At 39.9% G+C, this 19,613-nt stretch overlaps 1 protein-coding gene across 1 annotated transcript in view; it reads left to right on the forward strand.

Moving 5' to 3' along the window:
• The window catches only part of sh2b3 (SH2B adaptor protein 3), a 79,319-nt gene that overhangs the window by 45,338 nt on the left and 14,368 nt on the right, over positions 1–19,613 (forward strand). Inside the window, exons 3-4 of the mRNA XM_084054964.1 lie at positions 5,875–5,976; positions 8,138–8,232. Of these exons, the coding sequence (XP_083911090.1) occupies positions 5,875–5,976; positions 8,138–8,232 (197 nt within the window). The remainder of the gene's footprint in view (positions 1–5,874; positions 5,977–8,137; positions 8,233–19,613) is intronic.

The raw sequence follows: 19,613 nt of genomic DNA on the forward strand, positions 1-19,613 counted from the left end.
CACAGATGCACATGCCTACTCATACACATACCACAGAAAAACATTGGTATCAAGAAACATTAATAATCACACACCATTGCCTAACCCTAGTTTAACCCATTAAGACCGGGAACGCATCTGTGTCATTTTAGATTTCTTTGGCTATTCAAAAATAGCAGATATACAAGCTCATAGCGCGGCACCGAGTGCAGCGCTACGAGCTTGTAGATCTGCTATTTTTTTTTAATGTGTGCACATCTTTGAATATATTTATTTTTAAAGCTAACATTTGTTAACTCAAATCTTTGCTTCTGGGGGGTCCCTGGAACAACATATTTTGAGATGGGGGTCCGCGGTAACACCTAACAGTTTAAAAAAAAACGGTTAGGATTTAGAAGACATTTTGTAGAATCGGCCTCAGGTCTTAATGGGTTAATAAAAACATTTACAGGTCTAGGACTATTTATTTATTCATTCATTTGATGCTCAAAGATGGGATACAGGGGCACAAAGAGAAAAGCACCATTTTCTTTTGCGTGCGCAAATGTGTGTGTGCTCGCACATGTGAGCGGGATGGACTTTTAGTGGATATTTACAGAATGGAGTACAAGGCAGTTTCACAGACATATGGCCTGTCATGTTGTTGCTCAAGCAGTCAGACATCTGTTGCTTGTTTTTTTTGTTTTTTTCCCACACAGACGCGTACCACACATATGGTTCCTCCAAGACGCTTCTTAGTCAGAAACTCATTCAGTCGCTCATAACGAATTCCTCTCAATGAGTCAGATACCTCTCATATCCTCAGCGATGAGCCTGGCGTGCCCCGGCGGGGTAGTGTGCACGTAGCCGCACTCACTGCCCCTCTCTCTCTCTCTCTCTCTCTTTCTCCCTTATGTAAGACAATCCTAAAATGATCTTAAAGGGTGGTCTGGCATGTTGAGCCACTTGACTATGACTCACGGTATACTTGACATTACTGCCAACCATTTCCCAAAGCATACCGTGGGTTGTTTGATTTCCAAGGAAGCCATTGGGTTCCTTTCATTTCTGCATGGTATGAAAATCAACTTGCAGAGACTTGGAACTTATCATTGCATTTTAAAGTGCAGATTGATTTTGACACATCTACTGTAGCAGAAAATACTGTAGACCCTGGGGAAAAGATAGACATTTTAATGTCATGACTTTATAACCGAACATGCCGTGAAGTTTGGCCAGCGTTTACTCAATTCATTGGTTGAGTTTGGTAATGTTTTAATAACTCTGTAACTCTGAAAATGTAAACGTATGCTAAATTGAAAAATAAAGCCATTAATGGAAAAACTATCTATGTTTATGTAAGATATAACGGCCAAAGCTGTGAATGAACAAAGACATGTATTGACGTCGGTGTGGTCCTTTAAACCATTTTTATTGATGTGCCCTGAATCCAGTGGTGGAAAAAGTACTCAAATTCTTTACTTAAGTAAAAGTACCAATACTGCAATATAAAAATACTCTGTTACAAGTAAAAGTCCAAAATTCAAAATTTACTTGAGTAAAAGTACAAAAGTATTGGCATCAAAATGTACTTAAAGTACCAAAAGTAAAAGTACTAAATATTTGAAAATAGCAGATCTACAAGCTCACAACGCGTCGCGATGCGACGCGTTGTGAGCTTGTAGATCGGCTATTTTCAAATAGCCTAGGTATAAAATAGGGCTACAGTGGTCATAATTTATATCTGAAAAGTAACTAGATAACTAAAGTAACTAAAGTTTTCAAATAATTGTAGTGGAGTAAAAGTACAACATTTGCCTCTGAGATGTAGTGGAGTAGAAGTAAAATTATTGGAAATTGGAAATACTCAAGTAAAGTACAAATACCTCAAAATTGTACTTAAGTGCAGTACTTAAGTAAATGTACTTCGTTACTTTCCACCACTGCCTGAATCCTACGATCCTATGAAAGATTTCTCAGAATGCGCTCAAAAACATCTCGGAGCGACTCCGACTTTGCGGATGTGGCAACATGTCGTGTTAATTCCTCCTGTCGGTTTTTCATTCTTTTACAACTCTCCAAATGAGTCATGTTGCTCTCATCTCTGGCTCACTGAGCCGCTCATTAATATTATTAGGCATTGTGGTGACGGCAGAGGAACTGTACAGTTATGGAGTGCACTCATGAGATGGGCAAAGTCAGGAAATGGGGGGGGGTAATATATTCTTTTGATGCCTGTGTGTGTGTGTGTGTGTGTGTGTGTGTGTGTGTGTGCGTGTGCGTGTGCGTGTGCGTGTGCGTGTGCGTGTGCGTGTGCGTGTGTGTGCGTGCGCGTGCACGTGTCCGAGGCTTTTTGTAAATGTGTGTGCCCAGGATTAACACAGACATTCCTGGGACTCGCACACTGTCACATAGACTCATACTCATCCGGCACACAAAGCTCCCTGGAATCCACCTCCCTGCTCTTTCTTCTGCTCTCCATCCCTCCCTCTCTCTCTCTCTCTCTCTCTTGTCTTCCACTGTCTCAGACGCTTCCTCTCGCTCCCTTTGCCCGCTTCCCGCTGCTCCATCCCACTCTCTTCTTCCTGCTCCTCCTGCATGCAATATGTCCCATAGGAGTGACTGTTGATCCTACCGTAACTTGTTGAGATGTACTAGACTGTGCAACAGTTAATCGAACAAACTAACACTGTTGTACAATTAAGTATAAAATAGGGCGTAAGTGGTTAATCAGACTAATTGATTTAGTCAATTATAAAAAAATCTATTTGATTTCTTTTGCAACAATTTTTTAAAATAGAAATATTAAACAAAAAACTAAATTATTCGATGAATCAAAAAAGTAATTTTAAGGGGTTCAAAGCACAGCTGTGCCAAATAAGCGATCTGTTTCTTTCTTTCTCTCTTGTCCACTATGTCAGACACACACAGACGCACGCACGCACGCACAGACCGTAGTCATCAGCTCTCAATAAAAGTAGCTGACTGTCATTCTAACATGGCTTCATTCCTCATATGACCTCTGACCCACCATACCAAGGCCCAGTGCACATGGCTGAGCAACCCACCATGGGCGTGTGTGTGTGTGTGTGTGTGTGTGTGTGTGTGTGTGTGTGTGTGTGTGTGTGTGTGTGTGTGTGTGTGTGTGTGTGTGTGTGTGTGTGTGTGTGTGTGTGTGTGTGTGTGTGTGTGTCTGTCTTTGTTTGCACACATGCGTACCTGCGGACAGGTATGACATAAATCTGACATTATACCATGGTCTTTTTGCTGTGTTCGTATGCATCAGATGCAATGACGGGAATAAGAATAGGAGAATGAGAGGCAAAGCGACAACGATCATCATGAGCCAGATTACGATGCACAACATTGTACATGGTATGAGCCAGCAGAATGACCTACATGTCTCGCTTAGCATTTTCCCCATTCATCGCTAGTCCTCCCCCGGGGTCGCGCCCCGGGGCACTTCCAATCAAAGCTCCCACTCTCCTTTCTAAAGGGAAGCTTTGGTATCGCCAGTATAGAGCAATGGCTCCCAAATCTGTTCAGCTTGAGATCCTGGGGAGACAGCACTTTTCTCCCCAGGATCCAAACTTAACTTAAAATAGTTTTTTGTATTCGTATTTTTATTGTTTGTACAGTAGGAATGGTAAAAAAAACAACAGCAGGATATTTACCCATAAAAACGGGTCCGCCGAGCATATAGACATATTATACAGTACACACATAGAGGCATATTTTAACAGTATGAATTTGACTGCGCACACAATAATGTTGACACACATTCACACACAGACAAGCCACCCCTGAGCAGGAGACATTCAGGGCAGAGCTCAGCAGAGAAGCTAATAAGCCCGGGCGGACACACGTGGACACACACACACACACACACACACACACACACACACACACACACACACACACACACACACACACACACACACACACACACACACACACACACACACACTGTCAGACGGGTGTGCAAAGATACTTGCACACACACAGATGCATACAGTTTACTTCACACAGCCATGGGCACACATTCAGTCGCTTCTCAGGCTTGCGGTGGGCCATCTGGAGTCCCTCTCCTTTGAGTTTGGAGCTGTGGTCACTGGAGACATGGAGCGGGGGAGAAAAAATAACCCACATCCACGTTTATTCATGTAAATGGCTAAATTAGGTCCAGTGGTCTCCCGTGGTCAGTACATCCACTGGTCATAGTGAATAGAAGAAACAAGGGGACAATTCTAGGGCTCTAGCAATCGATCCTTTTCTTAGCGATTATTCTATCAGTTACTAATATGCCATTGTTTTTAATTCATTTTTAAATCAATTTTATGAAACCTTTAATTGTATTCTCAGTAAAACATTGCCTACATGTCTAAATGCATAAATCAAAACCACTACAACGTTTTTGCACTTTTTGCGTGACTATTTTCTAATTACTACACAAATGTAATGAAGTCGAATAAATACCTATTTTCTTTTCTTGAAGATCATTGTTTTCTATTTATGTAGAACATGAGCATTTTGAAGCACAATATGTCAAAACCCGTCTGACGTGGTTTAAGCGCCTTAACCACTTAAAACCCTATGTAAGTTGTTGTTGTCAGTCTATAATGTCTCACAACGCATCGTGAACTTAGATCAGCTGTTTTCAGTTTGTCTATTTTCACCAAATGTTTGTGCATTTTCACCAAATGTCTATTTTTGCCATGGGATTGTCTATTTTTTCCTATTATGACATACCCAGAATCAGTGGTGCAAAGTAACTAAGTACATTTATTCAAGTAATGTACTTAAGTAACATTTGTAGGTACTTTTACCAATTGTCTATACTTACTATTTATTTCCAAATGTCTATACTTTTACTTCTACTCCACTACATCTCAGAGGCAAATATTGTACTTTTACTGCACTACAATTATTTGAAAACTTTAGTTACTTGTTACTTTGCATATACAAATTATTAAATTATAAAACTTACATTAACCACTTTAGCCCTATTCTATTCCTAGGCTATTTGAAAATAGACGATCTACAAGCTCAAAACGCGTCGCATCGCTGTGAGCTTGTAGATCTGCTATTTTCAAACATTATAATACTTTTACTTTTGGTACGTTAAGTACATTTTGATACCAATACTTTTGAACTTTTACTCAAGCACATTTTGAATTCCGGACTTTCACTTGTAACAGAGAACTTCTACATTGCAGTGATGATACTTTTACTTAACCCATTAATACCTGGAACGCATCTGTGTCACTTTAGATTTCTTTGGCTATTCAAAAATAGCAGATATACAAGCTCATAGCGCGGCACCGAGTGCCGCGCTATGAGCTTGTAGATCTGCTATTTTTGAAAAATCGTGAAAATTATTTTTTTATATTTTTTTCCGAAAAAATATTAGGATTTAGATTTTTTTTTAGAAGCGGCCTCAGGTCTTAATGGGTTAAGTAAAACATTTGAGTACTTTTTCCACCACTGGGTACATGTGGTAAAAAAACTAAACAAAAACAAAAGCATGAGAAAAGCCCAGACATGTAAGGATGTGGTGTGGAGGGTGTAGACAGCATGGGGGTGGGGGGGTGTACAGTGTACAGAGCACACCTGTTGGACACAAAGACACTTAATGACACAGGATAGGATCTGCTCTCTCGCCCGCTCTCTTTCATTCTTCCGTGTCTTTTTTATCTCTTCATTCATTCCTTTCTTTTCTTCCGGAACAATGTTATGAGTCACGTTCGTCCCCCATCCCCCATGTTATTTCCGTTAGTTGTATTCTGTGTGTGCTTCTGTCCGAATGTTAATTTTAACGTGTGTGTGTGTGTGTGTGTGTGTGTGTGTGTGTGTGTGTGTGTGTGTGTGTGTGTGTGTGTGTGTGTGTGTGCGTGTGCGTGTGTGCGCATGTTGCAGGCCTCCAGTCCCAAACTGACAGCTCGGTGTTCTGACATCCAGGAGGTTCGACGCTGCAATCGTCTGGAAATGCCAGACAACATCAACACGTTTGTTTTAAAGGTACACACACACACAAACTAGTGTTAGGACGATAATTGTTATTATCGTTGGCCACAACAATCGTGACATGAAATGTAAAAAAAAAAAACATTTACACCATTCATTGACAATATGAAAAAAGTTATTTAAAGGGATAGTTCACCCCCAAAATGTATTTTTTTCCATTGAAAAGTGACCCCCATGGAGATATTGTTTTGTTTTTGTCACATTCCTAAACCAATAATTTTATGACCAGCAGTGGTTCCGGTAGGTAAGAGTCTACTTTGTGTCTCCTACCGGAACTGCTGATGGTCATCAAATTATTGGCTTAGGAATGCGACAAAAACAAAGAAATATCCATGAATTCAAGTCTCCATGGGGTGAGTTATCGATAGGAAATGTGTCATTTTTTGGGTGAACTACTCCTTTAACTCTGAGAGTGTAACAATTTACTCTTTGGATTTTGCTCTGTACTGTGAGATCCACATTCGGAACTGAGATATTTCTCCTGCAACCAGCTGGTCCGTTTCAGTAGAAACAAACATGAAAAGAAAGCAGGCACTGCATGTGAGCTAGCATACGCTAGCATTTTACTTTTATTGGTTCCACATTACACCACTGAATTGTTTACTACCATGAAACTTTGATGAACCCTCTATACTGAACCAGAGAGAGGAAGTTAATGGTTTGCATTGCATTTCTATAGGGGAGGAGGAAATGCGTCCTAGATGATACATTATGCTATCATCCAGTATCGCTTGACTTGGTCTTTTTCTGAGAATTCTTTTTTTATAATGCAACCAACTTGTCTGTAGACTGTAATTTGGAACAAAGATCATAAGGTCGGGTGATATGGACAAATATATCACAATATTTTTTACCAAATACCTCAATATCGATATTGTGGGGATGACTATTGGTGCTTTCACAAAATATTTAAATTATGAGATCATCAGTTATGGCTATACTAATTCAATGGTATAGCCATAATTCAATTAAAGGTAAAGTTAAATAATAAAAGAAGGACCATAGAAGACAGGGCAGCACCATAGGAAGCACCATAGATGACTGGGAAGCACCATAGAAGACAGGGAAACACCATAGAAGACAGGGAAACACCATAGAAGACAGGGAAACACCATAGAGACAGGGAAACACCATAGAAGACAGGGAAACACCATAGAGACAGGGAAACACCATAGAAGACAGGGAAACACCATAGAGACAGGGAAACACCATAGAGACAGGGAAACACCATAGAAGACAGGGAAACACCATAGAAGACAGGGAAACACCATAGAAGACAGGGAAACACCATAGAAGACAGGGAAACACCATAGAGACAGGGAAACACCATAGAGACAGGGAAACACCATAGAAGACAGGGAAACACCATAGAAGACAGGGAAACACCATAGAAGACAGGGAAACACCATAGAGACAGGGAAACACCATAGAAGACAGGGAAACACCATAGAGACAGGGAAACACCATAGAAGACAGGGAAACACCATAGAAGACAGGGAAACACCATAGAAGACAGGGAAACACCATAGAAGACAGGGAAACACCATAGAAGACAGGGAAACACCATAGAGACAGGGAAACACCATAGAAGACAGGGAAGCACCATAGAGACAGGGAAACACCATAGAAGACAGGGAAACACCATAGAGACAGGGAAACACCATAGAAGACAGGGAAACACCATAGAAGACAGGGAAACACCATAGAGACAGGGAAACACCATAGAAGACAGGGAAGCACCTTAGGAAGCACCTTAGGAAGCCTTAGGAAGCTAAGGCTTCCTTAGGAAGCTCATAGCGCGGCACTCTGTGCCACACTATGAGCTTGTATACAGTATCTGCTATTTTTGAATAGCTAAAGAAATCTAAAATGACACAGATGCTTTTCCCGGTCTTAATGGGTTAAAATGTTGTACTGCAAACATACGAGACCTCAACCTCCCTTTGATCTCCACTCCACTCATTATATTTAACTTACATGTTGTAGGTGTGGCGGTTTAAGTGTGGGTTTAACTTGTATAACATGTTGTGAGTGTAAATAACCGTTTTGTCTTGATGCTAAGTTTCAAGATGTGCTATAGGACTATGGTAAGGTCAGGTTAGAACACTGTTATTTTGTGTATGCTAATGTTGAACGTGTCTTTGTTCCCCTCCAGGTTAATCACTATCCAGGTAGTCTAATATTTGAGACTGACAATGACCAGCAGGTTAGCTCCTGGACCACAGAGCTTAAAGAATGTATCAGCAACAGGTGGGACATGCACACACACACACACGCACACACACACACACACACACACGCACACACACACACGCACACACACGCGCACACACACGCGCGCACACACACACACGCGCACACACACACGCACACACATGCACACACACACGCACAATACCTCAGAACCTCATGTGCTTGCAGACAGGTACATTTGTACATTCAAGCATGCCTTGGGCCTGAAAATCTGAGCCCAGTCAATGTCCAAAATATCAATGACTAAATCCAAACCAGTTAATCGTTTTTTTTTTGTGTGTTTTTTTTTGTAAGCCCAAACACGGCTAAAGCGCCAAATTGCTGGTGATTTTCATATGATTAATTATTTATCCGGATATTTTTCAGTTGTGGAAAAAGAAACAAGAGCTGCAGCTCCTAACACAACCCATTGGTGTTCAGGCAGACAACACTGTAGACTACACATACATATAAAGTACACATACTATGAGCTTGTATATCTGCTATTTTTGAATGGCCAAAGTATAAAAGGTTAAAGTGGTTACAATTATTTAACCCTGGGGGTCCCCAGACCCCACTTTGAGAACCACCGATGTACAGTATGCCTGTGTTCCTGTTTATGAATTGTGCGCACATTTTGGACGGACTGGATGGTTTTGCCCATAATAATACAGGACATTTCTTCACCCATAATCCACTGATCCAACTAGAAAGGTGTGCTCATTGGAGCACAAATCTTCCACCAGGCAGCACGCCGTCATAATAACACTAACACTGTCTGACACAGTAATACCAAATTGCATCTCTCTCCCTCCCGCTGTCTCGCTGTGTCCAGTGCGCATGCACGCATGCGTGCACATTATATTTGCGCTGCAGCGCTGGGTATGTTGTCACATTTAGTATGGTGGTGTTAATCAGACGTGGGCTTTAGCTGAACAGCATCTCTCCCGTGCGTGTGCACATGCGCGGGTCATAGGAGCGCAGTCTTTGTGTGTGTTTGTGTGTGTGTGTGAGTGAGTGTGTGTGTCTCTCTCTCTCCTCTTGTGTCTGTGTCCTATGCGTGTCATACTGTAGGTGCGCGCCTTTATGTGGAAGAGACGGACGTAGCGATCTTTACAAACCTCACCAATGAGACCAACACTACCTCCCCACTATTCTCTATGTTGGTATAGAGAACACACGGGTGAAAACAATTACCTCTTCTTTCAGCCTGGCAGAGATAAATTAGCAGATTTTATTTCTGCATTTATTATTATTTTTCATTCCAAAATGTTTGCCTAAATTGGCCAATTGGCCTAAACATAGGCCAATTGCCTATGTGATCCTGGGCGCTACTCTCCCTCTGCCAGCCTAGCGAGAGCCCAGAACTGAGCTCATGCCTCCTTTCAATGCATGAGGAGCTAGCAAGCCGCTTCTTATCACCTGACAGGGGGGAGTTTCCCCGGTAGGACATAGCGCATGGAAGGAACACGTTATTCCAACCAGTTCCTTTCCCCTCCATCAGGCGCCCTGGCTGACCAGGGGGAGGCAGTATAGAGACCAGGATTATTGTGAGGGTACCTACCCTAGGGGACACGGGGAGAACTCCACACAGAAAGGCCCTTTCGCCAACCCCACCTAGGGTATGGGCACTGATGACATGGTGAACTTCATGTAAAAATTCTACTCCATACATTTCTGTGTGCAAAGTGCTCCATATTGAGGAAGAGAAAGCAGCATTGTCAGTGTTCAGACAATGTGTCTTCCTGTATTTCTTACATGGCACAAACAAACATATTTCAGCAGTCAGCAGCGTTTCATCATTAATCAATCCATCACTTCATACGTACTCCAGACCTGTGAGAAAAATTGCATTTCAATTCAAAAGTCAACCTAAAGTAAATACTTCGTTTTTTGTGTTGAGAAGGCTATAAAGTAAAACCCTCAGTGTTGATTTACCTCTGAGAGTGTAGAGTCACATTTTACTGTGAGAATTGCAATGTAACACAGCTCTGTTTACAAATTATTTTCATTCCCTTTCAATTGTACATACAGTACATTATTTTGTTTTGATTGTATTGTTCCATTTAGCTTTGGCAATGTAAACGTATGTTTTCTCATGCCAATGACGCCTCTTTGAATTGAATTGAAAATTTAGTGTAAAAATGGACCATTAAGGGTGCACAGTCCATACGCTTCTTGTGAGTGCGAGAACCCAGGGTTTGAATTCGTCCTCCATTGTGACTCGCACGTCTCGGCATAGTATATTTGGGTGCTATCGGGTGGAAAAAATCTTCTATGTCCAAAACAGTTACTTTTCAGGAAATGGAAAGAATAACGTCTGTTCCAATGGGACCGATGTAGTTATTATTTATTTAGTCACAAGCTCTTGTAAATACGTTTCATTGGTTTAGTGTTTTTTAAAACATACAGACGTATTAATACTGCAATATAGAAATACTCTTAAAAGTACAAGTCAGGAATTAAAAATTGACTTGAGTAATAGTACAAAAGTATTGGTATCAAAATGTATTTAAAGTACCAGAAGTAGAAAGTGCTGATTATGCAGAATGTCCCATTTCACAACTTTTAAAAAATGTAAAAAAATCTTTTGAAAATAGCAGATTTACAAGCTCACAATGCGTTGCATCGCGATGCATTGTGAGCTTGTACTGTAGGTAGGGTAAGTGATATTTTTTGGTTAAAACAAAAAGTATTTTGTTAAAAGGTTAAAATACTATATTCTGATTGTAATCATTGCTATAGAGTGTTTGTTCAGTAACAGGAGTCTCCCTGTCTCTCCAGCTCTTTAATAAACAGAAAATACATTTTTTGGTAGGTGTCAAAATCTCAGCCAATCAGGAGAAAGTACAATTTCTAAGCTTAATTTGTATAGTTTTCCAGTTCCAATTTTGTCTGCTCATTTCTTAGTGTCATCACTTCCAATTTCAGTTGTTTAATCTGTATCCTGATTGAGTTCTCTGTCCTGGTTGGATACAATTGGAAATGAAACTGAAACTGAAACGAAAATGCATTTTCTGTTTAATAAAGAGCTGGAGAGACAAGGAGACTCCTAATAATGAACAAACACTCTATAGCAATGAGTACTATCAGAATATAGAGCTATTTAACACTTATTTTAACCAAAGAAAATCACTTACCCTACCTTTAACCCACCTTTGAGAATTAGGGCCCTTAAACTTTTAACCCCTGATTTAACGTTTGAGCCACACTGGCATTGAAGATGCAACCAAGATCACAAGCACTTGGAATTTTAAGAGTTGAGGTATTACATTTAGTTTGACTCGGTTCCACAGATAAATATTGTGAAAATAGCCTAATGACAACATTGCAGATTGGCTATTTTCACAATGTTTGCCTCTTTCGTTGGTAATATTGGCAATTTGGCCAATGTTTGACCATTTTTATATTATAGTTTGTTGGTTACTTTTGACATAGTAATGCTCTATTAAATTGTCACTTTAGAAATGTGTAGATGATACCCTGTATACACTTATACTATATGTTGGTTTGTTTACTGTTGAGTAAGAAAACGATATAGTGCACATTAAGCTAATCATCTGGGGATCTTGAGCACCTGGGCCTGGTGCTCTCAAGGCCTTGAAAGCAGTTGTCATGATCCGTGTCGTGTTCTGTCTCTCTGTTGTGTTTTCTTGGTGTGTTCCTTGTTTCTTGGTTATACTTGGTGTTTTTACAATACAGTTGTGTTTCTTTACATATTTTAGAAATATATATTCTTAGTTCTAGTTTTAATTTACAATTGTGTACCTTTTGTTTTGTAGTGATGACTTAGGGTTTCCTGTTTGCTGCTGCAATATAGAGTTGAATTGTAGTACTTTGTAGTGACTTTTTTTTCGTCCCTAACATTCATCGAGCTCTGGACTTAGTAAATTTTCTTTTTACCGAAACGATTTTCTTTTTACCGAGACGAAAGTTTCGGTAAATTGTCCCCCCAAAAACCTGTTAGGAGTACGTTTCAGGCAATTTAGAGTTAAATGGTAGTACTTTGTAGTGACTTTTTTTTTCGTCCCTAACATTCATCGAGCTCTGGACTTAGTAAATTTTCTTTTTACCGAAACGATTTTCTTTTTACCGAAACGAAAGTTTCGGTAAATTGTCCCCCCAAAAACCTGTTAGGAGTACGTTTCAGGCAATTTAGAGTTGAATGGTAGTACTTTGTAGTGACTTTTTTTTTCGTCCCTAACATTCATCGAGCTCTGGACTTAGTACATTTTCTTTTTACCGAAACGATTTTCTTTTTACCGAAATGAAAGTTTCGGTAAATCGTCCCCCCAAAAACCTGTTAGGATTACGTTTCAGGCAATTTAGAGTTGATTGGTAGTACTTTGTAGTGACTTTTTTTTTCGTCCCTAACATTCATCGAGCTCTGGACTTAGTAAATTTTCTTTTTACCGAAACGATTTTCTTATTACCGATTAAATTGTCCCCCCAAAAACCTGTTAGGAGTACGTTTCAGGCAATTTAGAGTTGAATGGTAGTACTTTGTAGTGACTTTTTTTTCCGTCCCTAACATTCATCGAGCTCTGGACTTAGTAAATTCTCTTTTTACCGAAACGATTTTCTTTTTACCGAAACGAAAGTTTCGGTAAATTGTCCCCCCAAAAACCTGTTAGGAGTACGTTTCAGGCAATTTAGAGTTGATTGGTAGTACTTTGTAGTGACTTTTTTTTTCGTCCCTAACATTCATCGAGCTCTGGACTTAGTAAATTTTCTTTTTACCGAAACGATTTTCTTTGTACCGAAACGAAAGTTTCGGTAAATTGTCCCCCCAAAAACCTGTTAGGAGTACGTTTCAGGCAATTTAGAGTTGAATGGTAGTACTTTGTAGTGACTTTTTTTTTCGTCCCTAACATTCATCGAGCTCTGGACTTAGTAAATTCTCTTTTTACCGAAACGATTTTCTTTTTACCGAAACGAAAGTTTCGGTAAATTGTCCCCCCAAAAACCTGTTAGGAGTACGTTTCAGGCAATTTAGAGTTGATTGGTAGTACTTTGTAGTGACTTTTTTTTTCGTCCCTAACATTCATCGAGCTCTGGACTTAGTAAATTTTCTTTTTACCGAAACGATTTTCTTTGTACCGAAACGAAAGTTTCGGTAAATTGTCCCCCCAAAAACCTGTTAGGAGTACGTTTCAGGCAATTTAGAGTTGAATGGTAGTACTTTGTAGTGACTTTTTTTTTCGTCCCTAACATTCATCGAGCTCTGGACTTAGTACATTTTCTTTTTACCGAAACGATTTTCTTTTTACCGAAATGAAAGTTTCGGTAAATCGTCCCCCCAAAAACCTGTTAGGATTACGTTTCAGGCAATTTAGAGTTGATTGGTAGTACTTTGTAGTGACTTTTTTTTTCGTCCCTAACATTCATCGAGCTCTGGACTTAGTAAATTTTCTTTTTACCGAAACGATTTTCTTTGTACCGAAACGAAAGTTTCGGTAAATTGTCCCCCCAAAAACCTGTTAGGAGTACGTTTCAGGCAATTTAGAGTTGAATGGTAGTACTTTGAAGTGACTTTTTTTTTCGTCCCTAACATTCATCGAGCTCTGGACTTAGTAAATTTTCTTTTTACCGAAACGATTTTCTTTTGGTAAATTGTCCCCCCAAAAACCTGTTAGGAGTACGTTTCAGGCAATTTAGAGTTAAATGGTAGTACTTTGTAGTGACTTTTTTTTTCGTCCCTAACATTCATCGAGCTCTGGACTTAGTAAATTTTCTTTTTACCGAAACGATTTTCTTTTTACCGAAACGAAAGTTTCGGTAAATTGTCCCCCCAAAAACCTGTTAGGAGTACGTTTCAGGCAATTTAGAGTTGAATGGTAGTACTTTGTAGTGACTTTTTTTTTCGTCCCTAACATTCATCGAGCTCTGGACTTAGTAAATTCTCTTTTTACCGAAACGATTTTCTTTTTACCGAAACGAAAGTTTCGGTAAATTGTCCCCCCAAAAACCTGTTAGGAGTACGTTTCAGGCAATTTAGAGTTGATTGGTAGTACTTTGTAGTGACTTTTTTTTTCGTCCCTAACATTCATCGAGCTCTGGACTTAGTAAATTTTCTTTTTACCGAAACGATTTTCTTTGTACCGAAACGAAAGTTTCGGTAAATTGTCCCCCCAAAAACCTGTTAGGAGTACGTTTCAGGCAATTTAGAGTTGAATGGTAGTACTTTGTAGTGACTTTTTTTTTCGTCCCTAACATTCATCGAGCTCTGGACTTAGTACATTTTCTTTTTACCGAAACGATTTTCTTTTTACCGAAATGAAAGTTTCGGTAAATCGTCCCCCCAAAAACCTGTTAGGATTACGTTTCAGGCAATTTAGAGTTGATTGGTAGTACTTTGTAGTGACTTTTTTTTTCGTCCCTAACATTCATCGAGCTCTGGACTTAGTAAATTTTCTTTTTACCGAAACGATTTTCTTTGTACCGAAACGAAAGTTTCGGTAAATTGTCCCCCCAAAAACCTGTTAGGAGTACGTTTCAGGCAATTTAGAGTTGAATGGTAGTACTTTGAAGTGACTTTTTTTTTCGTCCCTAACATTCATCGAGCTCTGGACTTAGTAAATTTTCTTTTTACCGAAACGATTTTCTTTTGGTAAATTGTCCCCCCAAAAACCTGTTAGGAGTACGTTTCAGGCAATTTAGAGTTAAATGGTAGTACTTTGTAGTGACTTTTTTTTTCGTCCCTAACATTCATCGAGCTCTGGACTTAGTAAATTTTCTTTTTACCGAAACGATTTTCTTTTTACCGAAACGAAAGTTTCGGTAAATTGTCCCCCCAAAAACCTGTTAGGAGTACGTTTCAGGCAATTTAGAGTTGAATGGTAGTACTTTGTAGTGACTTTTTTTTTCGTCCCTAACATTCATCGAGCTCTGGACTTAGTACATTTTCTTTTTACCGAAACGATTTTCTTTTTACCGAAATGAAAGTTTCGGTAAATCGTCCCCCCAAAAACCTGTTAGGATTACGTTTCAGGCAATTTAGAGTTGATTGGTAGTACTTTGTAGTGACTTTTTTTTTCGTCCCTAACATTCATCGAGCTCTGGACTTAGTAAATTTTCTTTTTACCGAAACGATTTTCTTATTACCGATTAAATTGTCCCCCCAAAAACCTGTTAGGAGTACGTTTCAGGCAATTTAGAGTTGAATGGTAGTACTTTGTAGTGACTTTTTTTTCCGTCCCTAACATTCATCGAGCTCTGGACTTAGTAAATTCTCTTTTTACCGAAACGATTTTCTTTTTACCGAAACGAAAGTTTCGGTAAATTGTCCCCCCAAAAACCTGTTAGGAGTACGTTTCAGGCAATTTAGAGTTGATTGGTAGTACTTTGTAGTGACTTTTTTTTTCGTCCCTAACATTCATCGAGCTCTGGACTTAGTAAATTTTCTTTTTACCGAAACGATTTTCTTTGTACCGAAACGAAAGTTTCGGTAAATTGTCCCCCCAAAAACCTGTTAGGAGTACGTTTCAGGCAATTTAGAGTTGAATGGTAGTACTTTGAAGTGACTTTTTTTTTCGTCCCTAACATTCATCGAGCTCTGGACTTAGTAAATTTTCTTTTTACCGAAACGATTTTCTTTTGGTAAATTGTCCCCCCAAAAACCTGTTAGGAGTACGTTTCAGGCAATTTAGAGTTAAATGGTAGTACTTTGTAGTGACTTTTTTTTTCGTCCCTAACATTCATCGAGCTCTGGACTTAGTAAATTTTCTTTTTACCGAAACGATTTTCTTTTTACCGAAACGAAAGTTTCTGTAAATTGTCCCCCCAAAAACCTGTTAGGAGTACGTTTCAGGCAATTTAGAGTTGAATGGTAGTACTTTGTAGTGACTTTTTTTTTCGTCCCTAACATTCATCGAGCTCTGGACTTTGTCTTGTCTCACCCTGTCATTTGCAAATGTTGTTCACCTGTGTCTTGTTTATCCCTAGCCAATCGTGTGTTGATTGTCCATAGATAAGCACCTGTGTCTCCAATGGGTTTCTGTTTGCCCTTCACTGCCAGTCTGTTTGTTGTATGTGTGAGAACCCACCTGATTCGGATGCTATCAATGCATAGAATGGGAGATTATCACGTTCTATCAGACCATTGAATGGGCGAAGTAGGCGACCTACTAGCTACCCCGCGATTTATCAGACCATTCATTGGGCGTAATCAGGAGCTACTGACCTACCGACGGAGATGACTTAAATACTTCAGTTTCGGTTTTGGTTTTGGTTGTTTTGGTTTCGGACCATGACGGAGGCGCGCAGTCTCAGGCGAGCTGGAGCCCCGCGACGGGCCACCGAAGGAGCTAAGGCGACTGAGTTGCCGTCCGGAGCGGTGCGACGCTCGCCTGTGCCTACTCAGCGCCGTTCGAGTTATGTACCGATACGGACAGAATCGTAAATATTGTTGTGGGGACTGCTCCGCCTCCGTCGGTAGGTCAGTAGCTCCTGATTACGCCCAATGAATGGTCTGACAAATCGCGGGGTAGACAGTAGCTCGCCTACTTCGCCCATTCAATGGTCTGATAAAACGTGATAATCTCCCATTCAATGCATTGATAGCATTCGAAGCCGGTGGAGAACCTTAATGTTTGATCTAGTCTCCTTGATTCGGTGTATGTAGGCTATCTGCTTGTGCTTTTACAAGTTAAACTTGCAAGTGCCTTCCTAGTTCTTCTCGTGCTCCTTGTGTTCCCTGGTTTTTGTCATAATACAAAAAAGAAAACTCCTTGTTTCTGAATTAGTCTGCCTTGGTCTTTCTCTCCTGCACTCTCTCCTGACTCGCACTAGTGACTAGTGACAGCAGTCTTCATTACTCTTGGAGTCTCTCATTCTCCCCTCTCACATTTTGTCTTGTTTGTCTTTTGGTTTGCATCCATCATCCAACTCCTTACTTCTAAGACATTTTAATTTCAATGACCCTCATATCACTGAGAGTGTACAAATGGACCATTAGGGGTCAATTTGGTTCCAATTTGTACACTCTGAGTTAGACATGTAAGGGGCCCTTTAGAACCCCCTCAAGGAACCATGAGGGTCCCCTGGACCCCACTTTAAAAACCACTGCTTTACACACATCCACTACAGATTCTGCAGACTAACTCACTCATAAACAATTAGTTAATTAGCCTTTGTCTTTATATTCATAATCAATTCTGTGTTTAAGTGTATTGCTCTTATTTTGTTTGAACTCTGAGCCAGGTTCACACTCTTAGTTGAGTAAAACTGCTAGTTTTGGTCTTCTGAAATTGATAAATGACTTTAAGGTATGACAATAACGAATATATGTGTTGTGATAACATTATACATCCCTCTGTTTGCTCTGCAACCATCTGTTGATTTTTTCCCAACAGATGTTTTTTAACAATAACCTAAAACTCAAAAAGGTTGTGTCATAATGAACCCTGATCATCAGTGAATCTAGTAGATTCAGTCATTCTGTCAGGGGGAGAGGTGTTTGCTGTAGACTTTCAACTTTTCACCTGCCACCTCTCCCTTAAACTTCAAATATTACCTCGAGTTTCTAATTAGTGTGAAAAGCCTGGTGGCGCAAGAGAAAAGGAGAGGCCTTGTATGTGGAAGGTTGGGGGTTTGAATCTTGGTCCTGGTAAATCTCTATCTTTGCTCTTTTTAAGGCGAGGAGCGTGGAATCAGCCCGCCTCCCTCCTCACGCCCTCTTTTAGCTCCGGTAGGAGGGGGAGGAGCGTGGGTAAAGCCCACCTCCAGTGGGAGGAGCTTAATACATTTACATACTAAGCAAAGCAATTTTTGTTGTATTTTATTGACATTGTTAGTATTATAAGTGACTTATTTGTTAGTTTTTTTAACCACTGTTTTATGTTTTTTTATTGAGGCACTTTGAAGTTTTTTATTGATTGTTGTTTTGGTTGTTTGAGATATTTTGTATTAGTTGTTTGAGTTGTCTTTTGTATTAGTTGAGTTTTGAAACCTGAACCTTTGGTTTATTAACCTCTGGTTCATCTAATTGAGCCACGCTGGCACAGAAGATGCAATTGGGAATGTAATACTTAGCTCGCGTTTTACAATTTAGATGGAAAGTGAAAAATGCTCTTTGGGAGTTTTGAACCCAGAACCTTTGGTTTATAAACCCCTGATTCATCTATTGAGCCACACTGGCATAGAAGAAGCAATCGGGTATGTAATAAGTAGCTCGCGTTTTACAATTTAGATGGAAAGTGAAAAATGCTCTTTAGGAGTTTTGAACCCAGAACCTTTGGTTTATAAACCCCTGACTCATCTATTGAGCCACGCTGACATGGAAAATGTGAGTGGGAATGTAATCCTAAACTCACCTTTTACGATTTAGATGGAAAGTGAAAAATGCTCTTTGGGAGTTTTAAACCCCAGGCCTTTGGATTATAAACCCCTGATTTATCATTTGAGCCATGCTAGCATGAAAGAAGCAATCGCAAATGTAATAGTTAACTCACCTTTTACAATTTAGATGGAAAGTGGAAAATGCTCTTTGGGAACTTTGAACCCAGAACCTTCAGATTATGAACCCCTGATTTATCATTTGAGCCATGCTAGCATGGCAGAATCCACAGGAAATACTCCAGTAAAGTAGAAATACCTCAAAATTGTACTTAAGTACAGTACTTGAGTAAATATACTTAGTTACTTTACACCACTGATACAGACACACGTAATCACTTTCATTTGAAAAAATCTTTCCAAAATAGCGAAAATAGGCGTTGTGAGCTGGTAGATCGGCTATTTCCACTACTTTTGAGTATCGTGTTAATTTTGACAGCAAATTCTGATTTAGTCTTAGTCTTAAGACTGAACACACTATTTATTTTAGTTTTAGTCTTCTGATTTTTTCTGTCTTAGTCTAGTCTTAGTCGACTAAATATCAAAATCTTAGTATTATTAATATATTTTAGTCTTCTAGTCTTAGTCTTAGTCAACAAAATGAACACTATTTTTGAGCCACACTCTTGTACGACAAAGTAGGGCATTAACCACGTGAAGCCCGGCATCCATAATTCTGCAATGACAGCACTTGAATTTATTTCTGTAAAACGTTGACTAATGTTGATTGACACTGTTTAGTAACTGTGACATATGAGGAGGTGGTGGTGTGTGTGTGTGTGTGTGAGTACAGAGGAAACAGCAGGCTGAAGGAACACAAAGAGACCAAGCCTAGACAGGAAGTCAGTCCAGTAAAGACCTGAACTAAGCCTTACTGTTCTGCTATATCATACTCTCACTCCACCCAGTGTGTATGCAAACACAACACGTGTGCGCTCACACACGCACGCGCACGCGCACACACACACACACACACACACACACACACACACACACACACACACACACACACACACACACACACACACACACACACACACACACGCGCGCGCGCGCGCGCGCGC

The sequence above is a fragment of the Gymnoscopelus microlampas genome (genome assembly GCF_963454915.1).
Source record: "Gymnoscopelus microlampas genome assembly, chromosome: 4".
In the NCBI taxonomy this organism is placed as follows: Eukaryota; Metazoa; Chordata; class Actinopteri; order Myctophiformes; family Myctophidae; genus Gymnoscopelus; species Gymnoscopelus microlampas.